Source organism: Schistocerca nitens, chromosome 10 (assembly GCF_023898315.1).
Source record: "Schistocerca nitens isolate TAMUIC-IGC-003100 chromosome 10, iqSchNite1.1, whole genome shotgun sequence".
In the NCBI taxonomy this organism is placed as follows: Eukaryota; Metazoa; Arthropoda; class Insecta; order Orthoptera; family Acrididae; genus Schistocerca; species Schistocerca nitens.
In genome coordinates, this window is record NC_064623.1 from 153,483,300 (window position 1) to 153,503,113 (window position 19,814).

The 19,814-nt window shown below is 39.3% G+C and overlaps 1 protein-coding gene across 4 annotated transcripts in view; it reads left to right on the forward strand.

Annotated features, from left to right (window-relative positions):
- Positions 1–19,814, forward strand: part of LOC126210322 (fasciclin-2) — a 998,930-nt gene that overhangs the window by 892,046 nt on the left and 87,070 nt on the right. For all 4 annotated transcript variants that reach the window (XM_049939521.1, XM_049939522.1, XM_049939523.1 and 1 more), the window contains exons 10-13: positions 264–405; positions 4,440–4,568; positions 9,087–9,373; positions 13,924–14,110. In XM_049939521.1, coding sequence (XP_049795478.1) covers positions 264–405; positions 4,440–4,568; positions 9,087–9,373; positions 13,924–14,110 — 745 coding nt within the window. The remainder of the gene's footprint in view (positions 1–263; positions 406–4,439; positions 4,569–9,086; positions 9,374–13,923; positions 14,111–19,814) is intronic.

The window sequence follows — 19,814 nt, forward strand, 5'->3', positions numbered from 1 at the left end:
GTACTCACCATGCGGCAGCAGGAGAACACACACACACACACACACACACACACACACACACACACACAAAGGTTTACTCTTACAAGCTTGAGCCAGTGGCTCCTTCTTCTGGCAGAAGAGGTGAAGGGGAAGGTAGAGGGGTGAAGGAGGAGGACTGGAGAGTTTAAGGGAAAGAGGTACAGTTAAGAAGCCCAGGGCTGAGAAGGAAAGACTGATTGATTTCATTGAGATGTATGCCATTCATTTTCTGTATCAATTTGCAGGTAATCCCATTCAACCGCAAAATGTACGGCAATTACAAGTGCACTGCCACCAACAAGCACGGGACTGCTGTTCACGAGATCATGCTGAGGGAGGCTCGTGTGCCGTCTGCCGTCCTGCAGGTTAAGATGGACGTCATGACCGGTGAGCTCTTGCTATTGAAGCTTGTCTTACTTGCTCACCAGTATATGCTACTTATGGTTTTTAGATGTAAATTACATAATTCGAGAAAGCCCTTGGACTACAAATGCAATGATAAATAATTAGAGTTGACCATCTTCATAGCATCCCTCATTTGTGTGGTCAGGGCATCCTTAGTTCCTTCATAAATACTGGTTCTGTCGATGCATCTACTAAAATAAAAATTTTTACGTTATGTGGTTAAGAGATTGTAATTAATGGCCATTCCTTGTAGTAGTATCTGCATGAATTTCCACATTGGATACTGATTTTCAGGTACATATTTTTATTCACAGCACTACGCATTTTCCACTTAAAGCCCAGTTTATTGTATAGCTTTCCATATAGTTCTAGTTGTGTGTGATTGATTGGGTACTCCACAATGACAATTCGTGACTGCATAAGACCTCCATCATTCAGCAATTTTTGAATAAAAATGAAATGACAGCTGAACCCCATCCACAATACTTTTCCCTCATCCCCCAAAATGAAAATCAAGTTGAAGGGATGAAGATTTGTCACGGTAGAGGTTACTAAATACTTTAGCGAAGAGAGGCTTCCAGAATGCATTTAAAAAGTGGCGAAATTGTTGAGATCAGTTTGTTCCCTCCCAAGTGCGTTGGTTTGAAAGTGATGGTACAGAAAAAGATCTAGATAACTTCAGTCAACATATTTTGCAAATGTTTGGCACATACCGTGTGACCATGGGACCCTCATGTTAACATAAGGCTCAGAGGTTGGAAGTGACGAGCAACAGTCCCCATACAGCCGGCAAAATCTACAAAGTACCTTTGGCTCACCTCCTCCTAGCCTCAATGAGGAGAGGAAATAACCCTTAATGTGTTTAAGAGTGGTAAATTGTCTCCTGAAAATGTCTTTGTTATGTGATAGGAGGACCCACCTGTTTGTAAAACTTGCAAATCATGCATATTGATGCACCATATTTTAATTTAGAGTGTTTTATTTTCTGACTTGAGGACTGCTCTCTTTCTTCCATTTGAAATGCTCAATATCAAATGACAAATTAAGATGGTACAGGTTTCGTTTTTCCCCAGAATATTGTGTGCTGAGAACCAGCTGGATTAGCCATTATTAAAAATTGGTCACCCAGCCGCACTATCCAAGTCCTTTTAAAATGTTTTTGCTATTTTGTAATAGATTTTAATGATGGTTGTCATGCATTGTTTTTATCTGTGTTTTTGTTGTTATTGTTTTGTATGACAAATTTCTAGGTTAGTGTTGTATTTTATGTCCTGTTTGTTGTGTTCGTTTGTTGGTCCTATGTGATTTTAGGCAGAAGCAGCTTCTGTGTAGTATGCTACCAACAAATTCTGACTGACACTGTTCTATTCAAATTGACAGTTGTGGTAATTACTTCTAGATTAATTTATGTGCAAATATTAGGGATAAAACAGCTACTTTGGAGAAACTACTCTTTCTTCTCCTGCAGGCCTCAGCTGCTGTTTTCAACTAATTCAGTAATCAAAGCATTTGCATAACTTTTCACTATCAACTCCCTATAAGCCAGGTGGTTATAAATAGAATTTACCTATTCAACACATTATAACACGGAAACTAATTACCGTACAAAGACCAAACTTGGCAGCATTAATGTTAAGAACACGAGGAAGAGAAATAATGGAGAATTAATTCAATTCAAACACTTTGATTGTTCTGCTATGGTACAACATACCATTACATACCAGTACCATTACTGCTACAAAAGGGGCTCAATATGGCACCCATCAGTGTCCAAAAGAGTCTGAAAGCGCAGGACTGCATTCTGCATAGCAAAATGGATGCGCTTCACATCACCACATGTGAATGTTTTCCTGGTAAACCCTGGAAAACAACCAGAAATTGCAGGGAGTGAGATCAGGTGATCGGGCTGGCCAAGCATTTGGAAACGATCGGCTGATAATTCGATCATTTCCAAATGTGTTTCGGAGAAGCAGGTGAAATTCATGAGCGATGTGCACTGGGGCCCCATCTTACATGAAAACTGTTGAGTTCAATGTGTCTCTCTCTCTGTAAGGCTGGTATGCCATTCTGCGAAGCAAATCGCAGTAATGCCGGCCAGTCACACTGCACATCTTTGATCCTCGAACGCCAACCTCTTCAAAAAGGAATGGGCCAATGATGAATGTAGCTGTGAAGCCACACCGTACGGTGACACGTTCACCATACATATGAACTTCATGCACAGTGATTGGAGGTGAAGATCCCCACACTCTGGAGTTCTGTTTGTTCACCTCGCCCGTCAGATCGTAGGACGGTCTAGGGCCAGCCCGCGTTATCTTCAATCCTTGCGAGAAAGTGGACAGTGAGGTCAACACGTCATTGTGCATCCTGTGGTGCAAACTGCCGTACAATATGGTTCTTGTAAGGATACCATTTGAGAATGGTTCGAAGCACCTTCCGTACAGCGGAGCACGGGGTGTTCGGCTGCCGTGACTGCACTGTCTGATGATCGGGCGTTGTCTACCATAGCAACCGCGATTTCATCAACCACCTGTGGTGCAACCGGTCATCAGCCTCTTCCCGGAGCGGCGCCCAGTTCTCCAGTTATTCCTCCAGTTATTCTAACTTCTTCATCTTGCTCTTCACAGCATGTGGAGAAAGAGGATCCTTCCGTAATCCTTTCAGCCGGCGATATTCTCAAAGTGCCACTGCAGCATTATTGTTGTTTTGATAATAGAGCTTCACCAATAATGCCCTGCTCCTTTTGTCCAAGCTGATGTTGACACGTCAACAAGTACACTGTGACTGGTCAGGTGTATGATACTCTTAATCACAATGACTGATCACAGCACCTGGTGGCCATAGTTTGGAACTGGGCAGTGGCACTGTGGCACATGGAAATCATGCACTCCATACTCTGTACATTAATGCTACCAAGTTTGGTACTCGTACGGTTACTTGTTTCCGTGTTATAACGTGTAAAATAAAGTTTAATTATAACCACATGGTACTTTTCAAAGTCAGGACCTTTGCAATACAAATGTTAAAGGTATGCAGAGTTTACATTCCTGCATCCAGATATTCTGATAATTTGTAGGTGCAGTTAGTGAGGTATTCTTTTTCTTTGTGCTTAAATATTTGAGGAATTTCAATTTCCTAACTGACGTCCACCAGCACTTTATAGACTTTTGCACCAGAATATAAAAATCCATTCTAAACCCTAGACAGAGATGTGTAGTCTATATAATTCTGCTGTACTGAAACCAGAACACTTCTTGCCACTGTTCTGGACTATTAATTTTATTGGGATTTCAGCTGTAATTGCAATTAACTGCAAATTAATGAGTTTGTTGCAATGTTTTAAAAATTATTTGAGGAAAGGAGAGGCAACTTTACAATTCGTGAACCCTTGGTCAGTAACACTGAATCCAGTCAAACTCCAACTTGTGTTTCTTTATATCTGTACTTATACATCATATTTGAACTTGTTTTCACACTGCCTCTGCTTGCACTGATGCCATTCCCAAGATAAATTTTCAACACACTGTAGTTCAAAGATATAATAACTAAGGTACAAAAATTGTAATTTACTGAGATATACATGAGTGGACATTAAAGAATGAGTTTAACTTGTTACAGTAATTTGAATTTATAGATATTAATTTCATTAAATGAAATAGTTGTTTGAAACATTTCAATTTTCATCAGAAAATATAAATAGAGAGAATTGTTAATAGCCAGTTCTGGATGTGACAGTATCACATGCATAACTGTTATTTATGCCAACATTACTGTAAAAAGTAAGTCTGCAATGATTTATCTCAATTTACATACAAAAGTGACAGAATGAAATGCCCAGTAATGTTCTGCATTATAAAATTATACACCCAGTGAAATACACTCCTCTACCTCAGAAAAATTGCAAAACATACTAAAGTGCAGGCATCAAAATTAGGTCGCATTTTTTAGAAGCATAAAGACTAAAAACAGAAATAGACAATTTAGAAATGTACATCATAATCAGTTTTATGTTCCAGCCACGACTGTGACATTTAAATTCTTCGGCCCTGGAAATGACGGTGGCCTTCCGACGAAGAACTATGCCGTTCAGTACAAGCAAGACAGTCAAGGCTGGGAAGATGCACTTAACAGGACATGGCCAGTCGGTAAGAATCTATTGCTCTCTACGACAAATGTGAGCAAGTGTTGAACTACAAGAGTGGGAACTTAAAAATAGTGCCAACACTGCCATAAAGATGCAACACAACAGAATCAAATAATATCCATATACCACCTGCATTACCTCTGTACCACTGTACTCTCCCTTCATACACTAAGCGCTAGTGCAGCTATGAGAAGAACAGGGTCTTGTGTAGCAGACGTTCTAATTTAGTGCTGTCACAATGCATTTGAAATTAGAATGATGGAGTCAGATAAAAATTAATTGTGTCAGAAAACACACAATGCGATAGACTCATCGAGGTCTTCAGGAAGCTTCCAGAGAACATGAATTGCCTTACGGGTCAGTGCTAAGGTGGGTAAAAGCATTCAGCAAGAGTCACCAGAACCTGGCAGACATTTGTTGGCCAGGTTGACAGCCTGTCAGTGAAGAAGAGGTGTCTGTGGTTATTGTATTTGCCCAAATGTAAGCTGACCTCAGATGTGAGCTGCATCACAAAAATGAGACTTGGGGCGGGGAGGGGGATGGTAACCTCATTTCAAGCCACACTTAAAAATCGCTCGCTTATCGTATGATGGACAAAGTATAAAGTGGCCCCACCTCTCGGAGATTTGCGGGGACTAGTATTAATTTGTAGTAATTTGAATGGACTTAAATTTATCTTTTGGATACTTAAAGTTACTGTTACATTGCAAACAGTGACAATTAGTGATATCTATTGAAATATTCCAAGCAGAACTAGGGCAGCTGGGGCCACTAAGACTTTTCCATATTGTATCGCAACTCGTGTCCGAGTTGTATGTCAGTCTTTCTGTATCACATGAATTTCATCCGAAGTATTTTTGTCTTTCAATGATATATGGTCTTTTCATCCAAGAAATTTAACATTTTGGCTTGACAGAGTTTCACAATTGATTTAAAGGAAATAAATTTGGCAAAAAGCAATCTACATATTCAAGACAATGATTTGTATCATCTCTGGTGAATTTAGACAGGGTACTTAATTAGATTACGTATTTAAGATTCTAAACAATATAAACTGTCTACACAAAATCATTTACATCTCAAGTGATCTGTACAAAGCATGAAATGAAAGTATTTCCATCACTGCAGAAAATCATTCTCATGCAGGGTCTCCTACATCTTTCAGTGTTGTTGGACAAACAAATATGGACGTGGCTGCCAAGAATACAGGTGGCCATAATAGGAACTTCATGCAGGTAGGCTGACAGTGGTGATTCAGAAGCAAGTGTCACTTTGGAAAAGCCTCCATTAATGTTGCAAACAAGAATACAAATTTGCAGCACATATTAGAGCACAAAGGTGTAAATAACTATCACATAAACACACACATAAGGAACATGAACACCATGTGTTTCTCATTGGTAGTAGCATAGACTCACGGACTAGTTGGATACCATCACATATCTATAAAGAAAACTGACTTAGAAATGAAAAGCAAAAGTACAAAAAGAAATCATATTTTACTATTGTAACCATGTACATACTGTTTTTTATCATTACTTGGGTGATTCCGAGTTTTTGTCACTCAATTCCTTGTCACTACTCCCTTCATAGAGAGCATCATCCTCTGTGCTATCAAGTGTGTTAGAAAAACAGCATTTTTTTAAAAATGTGTAACAGTCAGTTTTATCCGGGATACCTTTTCAAGACTGGACAATCCACTCACATGAGCTTACGTGTTTAGCAAGCCCTGTAGGTGTTAATTGCATATGTTTTTTCATTAGCCATTGCATGTACATATTTTTAAACTTATCCTTAGATGATTTGTTTAAACAAACATGTAATGGCTGTAGAATTGATGTCAACCCTCCTGGAATTACTCTCAGGTTCATTCTGCCCTCTACTAATTTTCTGTTAGAACCAGGGTAGTGAAGTAGACTGAAACAAAGGATGCAAAATGAATGTACTGTTGGCAAATGTTGTAATGAGCACTGCACCCCTGTACGACTATAGTACTAGTACAAGCATATTTGGCAAACCGAACAAGGCACCAGGATGACGTTTCCAATGTAATACCAAGTTCTCCGTGAACCAGTCACGTTCATTAGCACATACAATAACACTTTTTGGAAATGACTCTGACTTAGTAACGTCTTGTGTTTAAAAACAATGAATGGCGTAGTTTATTGCCATCGGCTGTATAGGCAAGTGTGACAGGTTTGCTGCTTTTCACCACCTGTGAACAGTATCTTGACATCTTTGTTCCACTTTTCTTCTATCATGCAATTTGTTGGCATGTCAAAATACAGTGGAATGTGGTCTGCATCACATATCTGACCAAGAAGATAATTATTTTCAGTGTGCCGTGCTATTACGAAATGCTGAAATTAGACGAGTTTTTCCTCATAGTTTTCTGGCAGTTTTTGTGCAGTTGAAGTGAGCCCATGAAGAGAAAATGCCCAACATTTCATGAACTGGACAGTCCAGTTGCGACTTCTTTAAAATTCGTGATTTACTGCTGTCAAGCAACTTTGTGTGATTTAACTCGGATAATTTCTGCACTCATGGGTAAGCATGTCTGTCACTGCTTCATAAAAAAAACATTCAGCACAACTTGTAATGTATAATAGTGGTCATATTTTGGTGCAAAAAATGTTTTTCTTATTCTGGAGCAAGCTAAAAGTTCTTCCTTTTGCTGCCATCACAATCTCACAGTAGTTGTGTTGATCCCGTGTCACTGATCTACAGCATGATTTCATGTTTTCTCTGTGAGAGAGATCACTTTTCTTTTCAACTTTGCAAAATAGTGAACACGGTTCATCGTGGTAGACTAAAACTTGACACTTCACAAAAGTAGTAAAGTAGACTGAAACAAAGGATGCAATCTGAATATACTGTCTGCAAATGTTGTAATGAGCACTGCTTTCATTGGCCATTCATTGGAAGAAACTAAAGTGAAGATTGGGGGGAGGGGTTAGTGGAAAAGTTCCACACATTACATGCAGTGCAGTTAACACGATTCGTATCGGTCATGTGCTGTGGTAGACATCTCTCACAGAAAACCAAGGTTTATAAGGATGCCCATGTTCAAAAGTGGAACTTGTTTGTACTCATATGAATATGAAAAATTAAGGCAGTGAAACACTTCTTATTGCTACATTGTGAATATTGGCAGCATTGAGAAACAGCTAATTGTAGAAAGATGTGTGCCAACAGTTTCCAAATGAGCAGGAGCTGTCGAAATGTCAAAATGTACTTACCATGCTTGCCAACTCCTGCAAGGTTCTTGAAAAATGTCAATTTTGATGGTGTATATGTAAAGATATTTATTTTATTGCTATGAATATTTGAAAAATTTGAAGTTGGGGAATATTAAATTTGAATTTCCCCCATGATAAAAAATAAGTACATTCAATACTCAAAACATCAACACTATGATGTCTGTGGCAAAATAACTTATTGTGGCAGATTCTAGCAGCATTTTTGGCCCTGAATCAAAGCTGCAGGTGCACTTTTGGACCACTAAAATCTGAAAAAAAGGCCAGTTTACATTTGGATAAATATGGTATTGCATTACTCGATAAAATCAATGCAAAACAATTCATGAGCTGGCCTCAGAGACAGGATTAGTGCATATGATGGTGCTTTACATCCCAATGGAACTTCTGGACATAAGAATTGCATCACAATGCGGTCCTGCACAATTTGTCAGAAATTTTAAAATGACCCTGGTAGGATGCTGCTTCTACCAACACTGAACACTTGAACACGAAGGAGAGGCTTTCTTACATCATATCTTTACTGTGGATGAGACATGCACCATATTGTATGAGAGACACCTAAAACACCAATAAAAAAAATTGCATCATTATTGGTCACCACGACAATTGAAAGTTTGTCATCCATAGCAGTGTGAAGGCTATAGTGGTTCTTGTGTTTGATTGTGATGGTATTATCCTAACATATATTGTTTTACAATGGTAGACTGTCAGTTCATTGTGTTACTGGACATTTTTGGGCACACACATTGATGAGCTCTGAGAAAAAAGTGGGTATATTTTCTGCAAAACCTAACCATCATTTTCCAGGGCATTGCTCTGGTGCATACAGGTCAGGCTGTGTCGGACTTGTTCGATTGATAGGACTGTTAATTGATGTATCACCTGCCAGAAGCTTAATTAAGTCATGTGACTTTGTATCGATTCCTAAAATGAAAGAGGTACTTCGTGATGTTCACTTCAAAACTGTTACACAGATTCATCAGGTTATTAGACTGAGTCACTTAAACCATCAACACAAATGACACAGCTAAAGGTATCCAGTGACTTCCATTTCAGGGGCAGTGGGTTGTATACAATGCTGGTGGCAAATTTGAAGGATATTAAAGTTTTGAAACTTGCATCTATTTTGTATCAGAGTAAATAAAGTTACAACTGTTTAAAGTTCCAATACAGTGCACACTTCTCATAATGGATAAAGCTGCTCCAGAACCTGTGGCCATCTGCTCGGTGACTCACCAGCTCTGCCCTTAATGTTTCAGACTCTCCATACATTCTGGAGAACCTGAAGCCCCAGACCAGGTACAACTTCCGGTTTGCGGCTCAGAACGAGGTCGGTTTCGGTCCGTGGTCATCACAGCAGACACACACAACCCCACGGATATCAGCGCCAGAGGAGCCGCGGCTACTGGGTTTGCCGCTATCTCCCACGTCCGGAACCGAGAATGAGGTGGTTGTGTCTCCGTACCCAAACCGGTACGAGCTCCGGTGGCAGGTGCCTGCGGATAATGGTGAACCTATCACTCACTACTCCGTCAAGTCTTGCCCGGTAAGTATTTACTCTTCAGTGTGTGTGTGTGTGTGTGTGTGTGTGTGTGTGTGTGCGCGCACACACTTGCTTTCATGGGGGGTTAGAAGCACTTAGATATGTGAATCTGACTCCCTTGGATTTCTTTTTGTAGGGTTATATGAAAGACTTAGTGTATGGGCCTTCATTGCCAAAAACAGTTCAAGCTTGTCTAATGCACTTGTGTTTGTGGCTCCACACAATTCAGAATGTATATTGAGAAACTGATTATCACTTATATGTTGACCATTGCTTCTCAGGGAAACTGAATTTGAGAGGCTCTGGGGGGACCTGAATTGTTTGTTTGTGGAAGGAAATGTTCTGACTCACACATCTTTCCAGGATCCTGCTTCAGAAACAATTGATTGTGAAGTCATTTGAGGAAATACGAAGAAGCACACTGAATCGGTGTATTGTTTGTTGTTTGATTGCAGCTGCCTCTGACATGGCTGCTAACCTCAGGAATCTTTATTATTCTTCTTGAATTGGTGACATAGCTGTGAATTTGTCACACAAAACTGAAGGCATATTTCATTCCTTTATTGAAAAATGTGCAGAGGGATCCATATTTGAGCACACCTGTTTTGTAGATCAGAATTAAATATTCAGGCTTCAGTTCTTTTATACTAATTTGTGTTCAAAGTAGTACTGCGACAAGATACTGCCAGTGCTGGTTTGAAACATGAAGCATCATTGCTATCAAAATCTGTTGACGTTTCATTACAGTACTAGTGGTTTGAGGTGTGTTCCGACAAGGATTTCTCACAGACTTGAGGTTATCATTAAGTGAAATGCCATGACACAAGGTCATGTCAGATGTTGGCAACAATTGAATGTCTCAGGGCAGAAACAACTTGATGAAAGAACAAAAACTGATTTGGGGAAATTGGGAATTTTAAACTGGAAAATGTGGAACTCTTTTTGTTGAAATAAAGTTGATATTTAGTTTAGTTTAGTATATATTAGTTTAGTATATTTAGTTTACATTATGGATTATTATTACTATTATTATTATCCATAATAATCCAGTACTAAAGATAGCAGTTTATACAAGACATTTAACAATAAGCATAATAAAAGGCCTATTGCTGCTAACTTATAAGTCTAGAGTTTTGCCTGTAGTGAGTGGGGAAATCTTCAGCACCTAGAGCCATATGTACACTTTCTGCAAATATTATCACTAAATTATGCTATTTATATTATCCTAGAATGAATAGCTTCTTGTAGAGTGAATAATTGTTTGGTTAGTATGTGGTTTTATAACTCTTGGACCATTATAACTGCATAGAGTTGAGTATACATACTCTTATTTGCATATGACTTCTGTAAGTCACCTTCGATCTTATATCATAATGAAATGTGCAGTTATTGCTGTGTCTCTGCAAATCCCTGACTCATCACAATTTTGTGCAGATTAAACATACGATACTGTTGCTAGTAAGTAATACATTTGTGTTACAGTGAGTTAAAATTATGTTTGTTGCTAGTGTTGAAGTAGCATACATGATACACACAACACTTCACCAATCTCTCAATGTGCTACATTTTTATGAATCTGTTCGCAGTCAGTGTCCATTACATGTGACACCGCAACACGCTCGTCACCTCTGGTACCTTCTTGGTACAGTCGCTCTGTTTAGACTCCCACCTTTGCCAACATTGGCATTCACACTGTCACTCACCCCTTCTCTTCTACTATTTTGTCTCATAAAAGAGTGGGCCATTCTGACATGTTGGAAGCTGCCCTGAATTTTTTTTACATTGCAAGAGTACATGTAAATAAATGCAGTATCAGTACCTTTGCTGCTGAAACTGACTGGAAGTATTTTAAAAATTGGTTATAAAGTTACTCATTTTCACTGCACAGAGAACAGCTCTTAACAGCAGTTTCTACAACTCTGCCTGCCTAGCACGCAAATCAGCAGAAGCATCCACGACAAGTGTAGTGTCAAATGTCGTGGGAATTTCGAGCATCTAAACTGTATCGGAAATATCATGTATGAATTTTCTTTATTCTCTTGTCTGCCCCTGGTAGTTGAGTGGTCAGCCGACAGTGTGTCATGACTAATGGCCCGGGTTCGATTCCCGGCTGGGTCGGAGATTTTCTCCACTCAGGGACTGGGTGTTGTGTTGTCCTTATCGTCATCATCATTTCATCCCCATCGACATGCTAGTCGCTGAAGTGTCGTGAACTAGAAGGACTTGCACCAGGCAACGGTCTACCTAACGGGAGACCCTAGCCACACGTCATTTCTATTTTATTCTCTTTGGTTATTGAAAGCTAAATTGTTTCAGATTAAATACAGGGTGTACATAAAGTCCGGGAAGACTTTCAATTATTTATTGCACAAGAACCAAACATTGTACAGATATCATATATATGTCATTTTGAAGAAAAAACCCCAAAATTTTTTTTCATATATACTGCCAAAGCGTAGTTTGGTAATTTGCTGATAGTCCGTGCTGGTCGCAAACGTGGCAAATTCAGGTGCGGGGCGATCTTTCTGTGTGTTGGTTCACCCCGACCTCCAGATCTCACTCCGTGTGACTTTTTTCTGTGGGGACGCATTAAAGATCTGGTGTATGCACCGCCTCTACCACGTGATGTAGCAGAGCTCCAGCAGAGAATACGGCACCCGACTGCCACAGTCGACGATGCCATGCTGAGACGGGAATGGCAAGAATTCGATTACTGTATTGACATCTGTCGGCTCACTCGTGGTTCGAATATCGAATGTTTGTAAAAAAACTTTCAGAGTTTCTATTCAAAATGCAATATGTATGGCATCTGTACAATGTTTAGTTTTTGTGCAATAAATAATTGAAAGAGTTCCCGGAGTTTATATACACCAGAATTTAATGTGTTGAAATGGAATCGTACATGCATCTTGTCATGATTTTTATACATTTTTACATTTTTATACATAACAAACACAAAGTCTTTATAAAAGGAAAATTCGTTTGAGAAAAGTAATAAATTATGAGACAGAATTACAGACGAGTTCTACCTTCAGTAGGCAAAATGTGCAGAACTCCTGTTAGGCACATATAAAAGTGAAAGTGACACAGCATCTAGCTTTCAGAACTAACAGTTTCTTTTTCTGAGAGGAGAAAGGGATAAGGTGAAAGTTGTTAAAAAGAAAGAGTAAGTTAATCCGACCTGTTGTGGGGTCAGTGGGAGTCCCCTGTGAAGGGTTTCTGTACACGGGGAAATGGAATGCTGAAAGAATGTTCAGAAAACAGCAGGAAAGAGATGGTTGTTAACTATAACATAAAGATTGCTGAAAAGCAGATAAGAGTGTGAAGAAATGGGAAGAAATAGTTAAATACAAAAAAGCAGTAGCTGAATAGGAAAAGTTTTAGATAAATGCAGGAAAAGATTGCAAAACGTAGAGAGAAGATGGCTAATCAAAGAATTTGATTGATGAACAATGAAATGAAACAGTTGAACACTAAAAATGTAACCAAACAAGAAGAAAGGTCATTAAATGAATAAAAATTGCAGGATAAAGAAAAAGTATCTTAAAGTAGAAAAAAAAAAGGTAGCCAAACAAAGAACATAATCCGCTAACATAGGGAGGGCTTTGCTACACAGATGGGGAGGGGGGGGGACATTGCTCAACATGGAAAAATGTCAGTGAACACTTAAAAAGAAGTCAATGACTGTCTAAAAAGGGTCACCAAAAACTGAAAGAAAGTGAAGAGTTCATTGGCTGCTGTAAGTACGTGCATAAAAATTTGCACACGAGATAGTCATCAAATGTACTTTTAGTATTGCTAAAAATCAAGTCAGACTGCAAGGAAGTAGATCACTAAGTACTACACAAAAAGTTCACTACATAAAGGAAAAAAGATTGCCAAAGAAAGAAATATGATCGTCCTCACAACAGGAGGGTCTTTCTCTTCCCAGGCACTGCTAACCTCTTCAGTTAGTGCACTAAAACACTAATCACATCACATCCTGGGGTCTGAGTGACCTGGCCTTCCATTTTAACCCCTCATCCCCACCCCACCACAGGAAAGGAACTATTAATTCCAGCAACTAGATGGTGTGACTATCTTTAAGTGTCTATCAGCAGAACTACACATTTCGCCACCTGATGCTGCTACTTGACCACGATAGTTTGACAATTTTACTAGTGCTGCCAGAAGCGAAAAACGTTGGCACTAGCTGGAAGATATTCATTTATTTCTGAATACTGCCGATGTTAGCCTTCGCCTGGTGCAAAGTGGCAACTGTACAGATTGTTAATGGTAACGGTGCCTGTGGCAGCCGACTGATGCTATCTTCCCCTCACCATTCCTTTCCCTCGGAGGTCGTAACGAGGTGGCGAGGCACTGGTCCTGTCGTTCCCAGTACCCGATGCACGAATCGTCAACTTATTGTTGACGAGCTGTAAGTAATGGCCGGCAATTCTGTCTCGTAATTTAAAAGCAAAGTCCACACATATAGTAACTGGACAGTAATTCCGTACTGAACGCGCTCGATTGTGTTAGTAATTTCCTCTAAAATTCTTCCCGTTGTCCCCCAGGTGGAGAAGTACGATACGGAGTGGAGGATACTACCGTACCCGTGCCAGGAACACAAGCTGGAAGGGCAGGCGACGACATTCCAGCTGGAGTCGCTGCAGCCGGACACGCACTACAAGGTGGAGGTGCGCGCCACCAACGCCATCGGCAACAGTGTTCCCGGTCAGATAATCGTCAGGACGGTCAAGGGTGAGTGCACTGGCGGCAGCTGGGCTGCGCTTCCAGATCCTTTCCTAAAGTGAGCGTCATTTACGACGGCGGCCGAGTTTAGGTTCGTTCTGCGCATCTGACGTCACAAAACACAGTCGGCCAATGGACAGAGAACGACGTTGCCCGAGCATGACTGCGGTGCAGAGCACGGACGAGTGTCTTCAGTTTTAGAAATGTTCAGTCATAAATAAAGTAATTGAACAAAAGCAATCTCTTGATAGCTGACTTTCTTTTATAGAAAGTTTGGAAAAAGCATTCTGTATACCAATTGCTTCATATTCTATTAATTAATTAAACCAAACAAACAATAAGCCTCCTAATTCAGGCTATAGCAAGGAAAGGTGTTTGTATCATTCTCACAGAACGCTTTTTCGCAATAAAGAACAGCGGTAATTGTTTATTTCCTACTGTACTTCGACGAAACGTGAATAATTCATAGTCATACCAACAGTGTTTTTCGTGATATTTTAAAGACCTCCGGGATATGTACTGAATAACGAGCTGCGTTAACGTAGTGGTTAACGTGTACGGCTGCTAAGCGAAAGGTTGTGGGTTCAAGCCTTGTTCTGTGCTTAATATTTTCATTATTTGAAACAATATCGAAGTGTCTTACATCATGAATTTTATTCGTTTGAATGTAATTTTGTGAAATTTCTAGTGACAACTAAAATTGACTACACGGAAAGTATACGCTATGGACTTTTACCTCTGCAAACCTTCAAAACTTCGTGCAATGGCTTACTACGTCTAATGCTGCACAATAACTGCATTGAACTTCGAAACAAAATTAAGTCATTTATGGGGGGAAGGTATCAGTCCAGAAGATGTGTAAAAATCAAATTTTTGGGCCAAATAGTTTTTGTGAAATCGAATGATAAAGTGTGTCAAAGCAGTCGAAACACCATGTGTCTGCACAGGTGAGCAGTGCATTGATGACAAAATCGCGCACATCGCAGAATGCGGGGAGCACGTCTCTGTAGCAGCGAAAGGGTTAATGCGGCCGTGGTGGCTTTACTTCATAAACTGCGCGCTGCCCCCTAAATGTAACTTTGCGAATTATACTATGGCGCTGCTTCTCTTGGCGCGTACAACTGGCAACGCAGCAATCTCCTGCGTCTGGGCGGTCATGCGCGAACCGTCAAGATAAATGAATTGAACTATAAGTCTGTGTGATGTGTCGGTTAACACTTGGAGGCCCCGACTGTCAGAGGTTTGTGTGTTGTAGGAAAGATGGATTCTCGAATGCTATCCAAATTTGGGTCTTGCTAACAGTAGTTCTGTGTTTATTGTAAAACTTGAGCCTTAATATCAGACTTGTAGCTTAATTAGCACTTTTGTAGGTTGACACACAGTCTACAACTACTCTGCAAACCACCATGAGGTGCATGGCAGAGGGTACATCCCATTGTACAAATTATTATGATATCTTCCTGTTCCATTTTTGTGTGTGTGTGTGTGGGGGGGGGGGGGGGGGGGTCCTCACGATTCCTCTTTGAGTGATAGGTAGGGGGTTGTAGTATATCCCTAGCCTAAACATTTAAAACTGGTTCTTGAAACTTTGTTAATAGACTTTATCGGGATAGTTTGCATCTATCTTAAAGAATCTTCCAGTTCAGTTCCTTCAGTATCTCTGTGACTCTCTCCTATGAATTGTACAAACCTGTGACCATTTGAGCAGTCCTTCTCTGTATACCTTCAATATCCCCTGTTAATCCTATCGGGGTGGGGCCCACACACTTGACCTATATTCTAGCATGGGTCGCACGAGTGATTTGTAAGCAATCTGTTTAGTAAACGGATTTTACTTCTCCAGTATTCTATCAATAAACCGAAGCCTACCACGTGCTTTATCCACGACTGAACCTATGTGATCATTCCATTTCATATCCCTACAAAGTGTTACACCAAGGTATTTGTACGAGTTGGCCACTTCCAGCTGTAACTCATTGATATTATAGACATAGGATACCGCATTGTTTCATTTTGTGAAGTGCACAATTCTACATTTATGAATATTTAGAACAAGTTGCCTTTCTATGCACCATGTTAAAATGTTATCAAGATCTGAGTGAATATTTATGCAGCTTCTCTTAGATAGTACTTCATTATAGATAACTGCACCATCTGCAAAAATCCAGATTTTACTATTAATATTATCAGCTAGGTCATTAATATACAACATGAACAGCACACCTGAAGTTACTTCTACCTCTGACGATGACTGTCCATCCAAGAAAACATGCTGTGTCCTCCCTACCAAAAAGTCCTCAGTCCAGTCACAAATTTCTCTTGATATCCTGTATGATTGTACTTTTGACAATAAGTGTAGGTGTGGTACTGAGTCAAATGCTTTTCAGAAATTGAGAAACATTGCATCTACCTGGTTACCTTGATCCAAAGCTTTCGGTATGTCATGTGAGAAAAGTGCGGTGGGGTTTCATATGATTGATGTTTTCGAAAACCATGCTGGTTGCCATTGAGGAGGTTATAATGTTCAAAATACCTCATTATGTTTGAGCTCAGAATATGTTCTAAGATTCTACAACAAACTGATGTCAAGGACATTGGACAGTGGTTTTGTGAATAATTTCTACTACCCTTCTTGTAGATGGGAGTGCCCTGTGCCTTTTTCCAAGAACCGTGCACAGTTTTTTGTTTGAGGAATCTATGACAAATTGTAGTGAGAAGAGGAGCTAACTCAGCCACAAATTCAATATAGAATCTGACAGGGATTCCATCGGGGCTTGGAGCTTTGTTCAGTTTCAATGATTTCAGCTGTTTCTCAACATCACTGACACTATTATTTATTTCATTCATCTTTTCAGTGGTACAAGGTTTAAATTGGGCAGTTCTTCTAGATTTTCCTTTTTAAAGGAATATTTGAAGGAATATTTGAAAACATAGAGTAGCATCAAACCAGTCTCAGGACTGAAGACCACAACAACATCATTTGAAAACAGAGTTAAGTATTTCAGCTTTCGTTTTGTTAAGAATTTCTTTGGATTTTGTAAAATGTCGTTTGACAATATTCTACTATGGTATTCATTGAAGGCATCACACATTACTCTCTTGACAGTCAAATATAGCCCTATGCTTGGTTTTACACCTGTTATGCAGTAATCTCTGTTTCTTTAGAAGTTTCTTTACAGTGACTGTATACCATGCAGGTTCCCTCCCATTATGAACTGTTCTACTATGTACATATCTATCCAGTGCGTGATCATCTATTCTTTTAAACTTGAGCCAGAGTTACTATACATGCCCCTGACCTGTGCTGATTGTTTATCTAGGTTACTGAACATATATATCTTTCTGTTTGTTTTAGTTTGCCTTTGTACTTTGGTAATCATTATTGCCCCAACTGTATCATAATCACTGATACCGGTTTCGGTGTGGACATCTTCAAAGATGTCGCATCTATTTGTTGCCATTAGGTCCAATATAATTCCTTCATGAGTGGGGTTCCTAACCATCTGTTCTAGGTAGTTTTCAGAGAAGGCATTTAGTAAAGTCTTTATCACACCCACCACTAACAAAATTGTAATTTTCCCAATTAATTGATGGCTGATTAAAGTCTCCTGATAATTACGTATGATTGGGGAACTTACATACAAGTGAACTGAGATTTTCTCTTGAGGTTTCCTGTTACATCAGAAGATGAGTCTGGTGGGCGATGGAAGGATCCAGTTCTCATTTTATGTCCACCCCTGATACGAAGTCTTGACCAAACAATCTCACATGCAGCTTCAGTGTCTATCTTGGTGGATTTGAGTTTTTTGCCTACTGTGACAAATACACTACTTCCATTTCCTATTTGCCTATTCTTTTGATATACATTTAAATTTTCTCCAAAAATCTCACTGCTATCAATTTCCGGTTTCAACCAGCTTTCTGCACCTAGTATTATGTGAGCTTCACTGCTTTTCATGAGTGCTTCAAACTCTGGGACTTTGTTACGAGTGCTTCGGCAGTTTATCATTAGGATTAGGCATTTCTTTCGATCTTACTTTAGTTGCCATTATCTGGATTGCGTGGAGAGTCTCCTTGTGTTCAACCCACACACAGTGAGCTACCTTATTAGCACCCTCTGATGTGATGTGGAGTGCACACCAGTCAGCATTACTTTGGGGAGTACTTCGTCATTTTCCTTTCTTATCCTATACTCTGTTCAAAATTAGTTTGGTATATGCACCTCGTGGTTGGAACAGAATTTCCACATCTCTCAGTGGACACACACATAATCTTCCATTTCGTTCGACTCACACAAACTCACAGATTTTTTGATGTACATAGATGAAACTAGTATCAGTGTGTTCTACAAGTCTTGCACTCTGTGTTCATTTTTGGAATCCACATCAACAAATTTTAAAGATAATTTGTGGAAATTTTATGATAATGCATTTCCTGACGATGTTAGGAAAATGTTGACAAACAAGAAACTGTTTCTTGTTGGAGTTAGGTGTAAATATGAGTGTGGAATCTTAACAATAAATCATATTTTCATGTGCTCCAAGCTTTAACTCTGATGGAGATTACAAACACAAGACACTTAAGAGTTAAATGCGTCACATAATGTTCTGTTCGATGGTATGTCCATTGCAAAGTGGTCACTTGTCAGGTTTTGTTACGAGGAGTAGGATACTGGGTTTCTAATCTGTTACCGTGCTTTATGATCAGCTGTGTATTTTTGTCTACTCTTCCTGTCAACACATTATAACCAGAGAAAAGTTCATAGTGAGGGCCCAGGTTGTGCAGAACAATAAGTAGCAATGTTTATCTGGTGTGAAAAAGACTGCTTCCTTAGAGGTGAACAGGAATTTGCTGTATAAAGGATGTTTCTTTATCCTCGATAACTATGGATGTGAGGTATCACATCATCAACAAATGAATTTATTTTGTTAATCCTCTTATTGATAAAGTGTTTTTCACAATTTTGATGTTTAAATAGCTTCCTCTTTATTTTCAAACAGTATTTTTGTTTGTATTCAGAGCTCCAGCAGGTCTTTTGTTCAAGTAATTTTGAACAGAGTATTGCCGACGTCTGTTGTTGCAGCAACATACCTAAATAGATTGTTAAATGGCTCATACTTGTCATTTGTTAATATATATTTTTGCTTCACTTATTTTTAATCATGTCACTTTACCATCTCCGTGCTCATGACAAGCGTACCCGGTATGTATTGCGAAACAAATTTTTCATCTGTATACGGCCTATGTACTAGTCTGCTGCTGAAGGACTTAACTGTAACTGTGAATAGTTATCCCCACTGCTCTCCATTGTTTATATTGTTAAAATATTTTTATTTACATTATCACAAATCTTTTTTTGGTGGCAATCTTCCTGTGATCTTGAATGTCTCTCATACAGTTAAAAATGTTAAATGTAGTAAAACAGTTGCTACAGTTGTACAAGTAATGCCAGTTTCTACATTCACAACACAGATACAGAATAAATTAGTAAACCAGTGAGAATTGATGTTATGTTACAGCACAGAAATTGTCTCTCTTACTGATGGTGTTATCTGAGGGACACGTGATCATCAAGTCTCACTGGCCCCTCAGATGTATGCTCAGAAGAAAATAAAATTACAACCCAGTTGGGCAGTAGAGACAGTAACTCCTTTCCCAAAGGTTTTTCTCTTGTTCACTGTTTTTTTGTAACAAGTTTCAGTAAATATTTAAC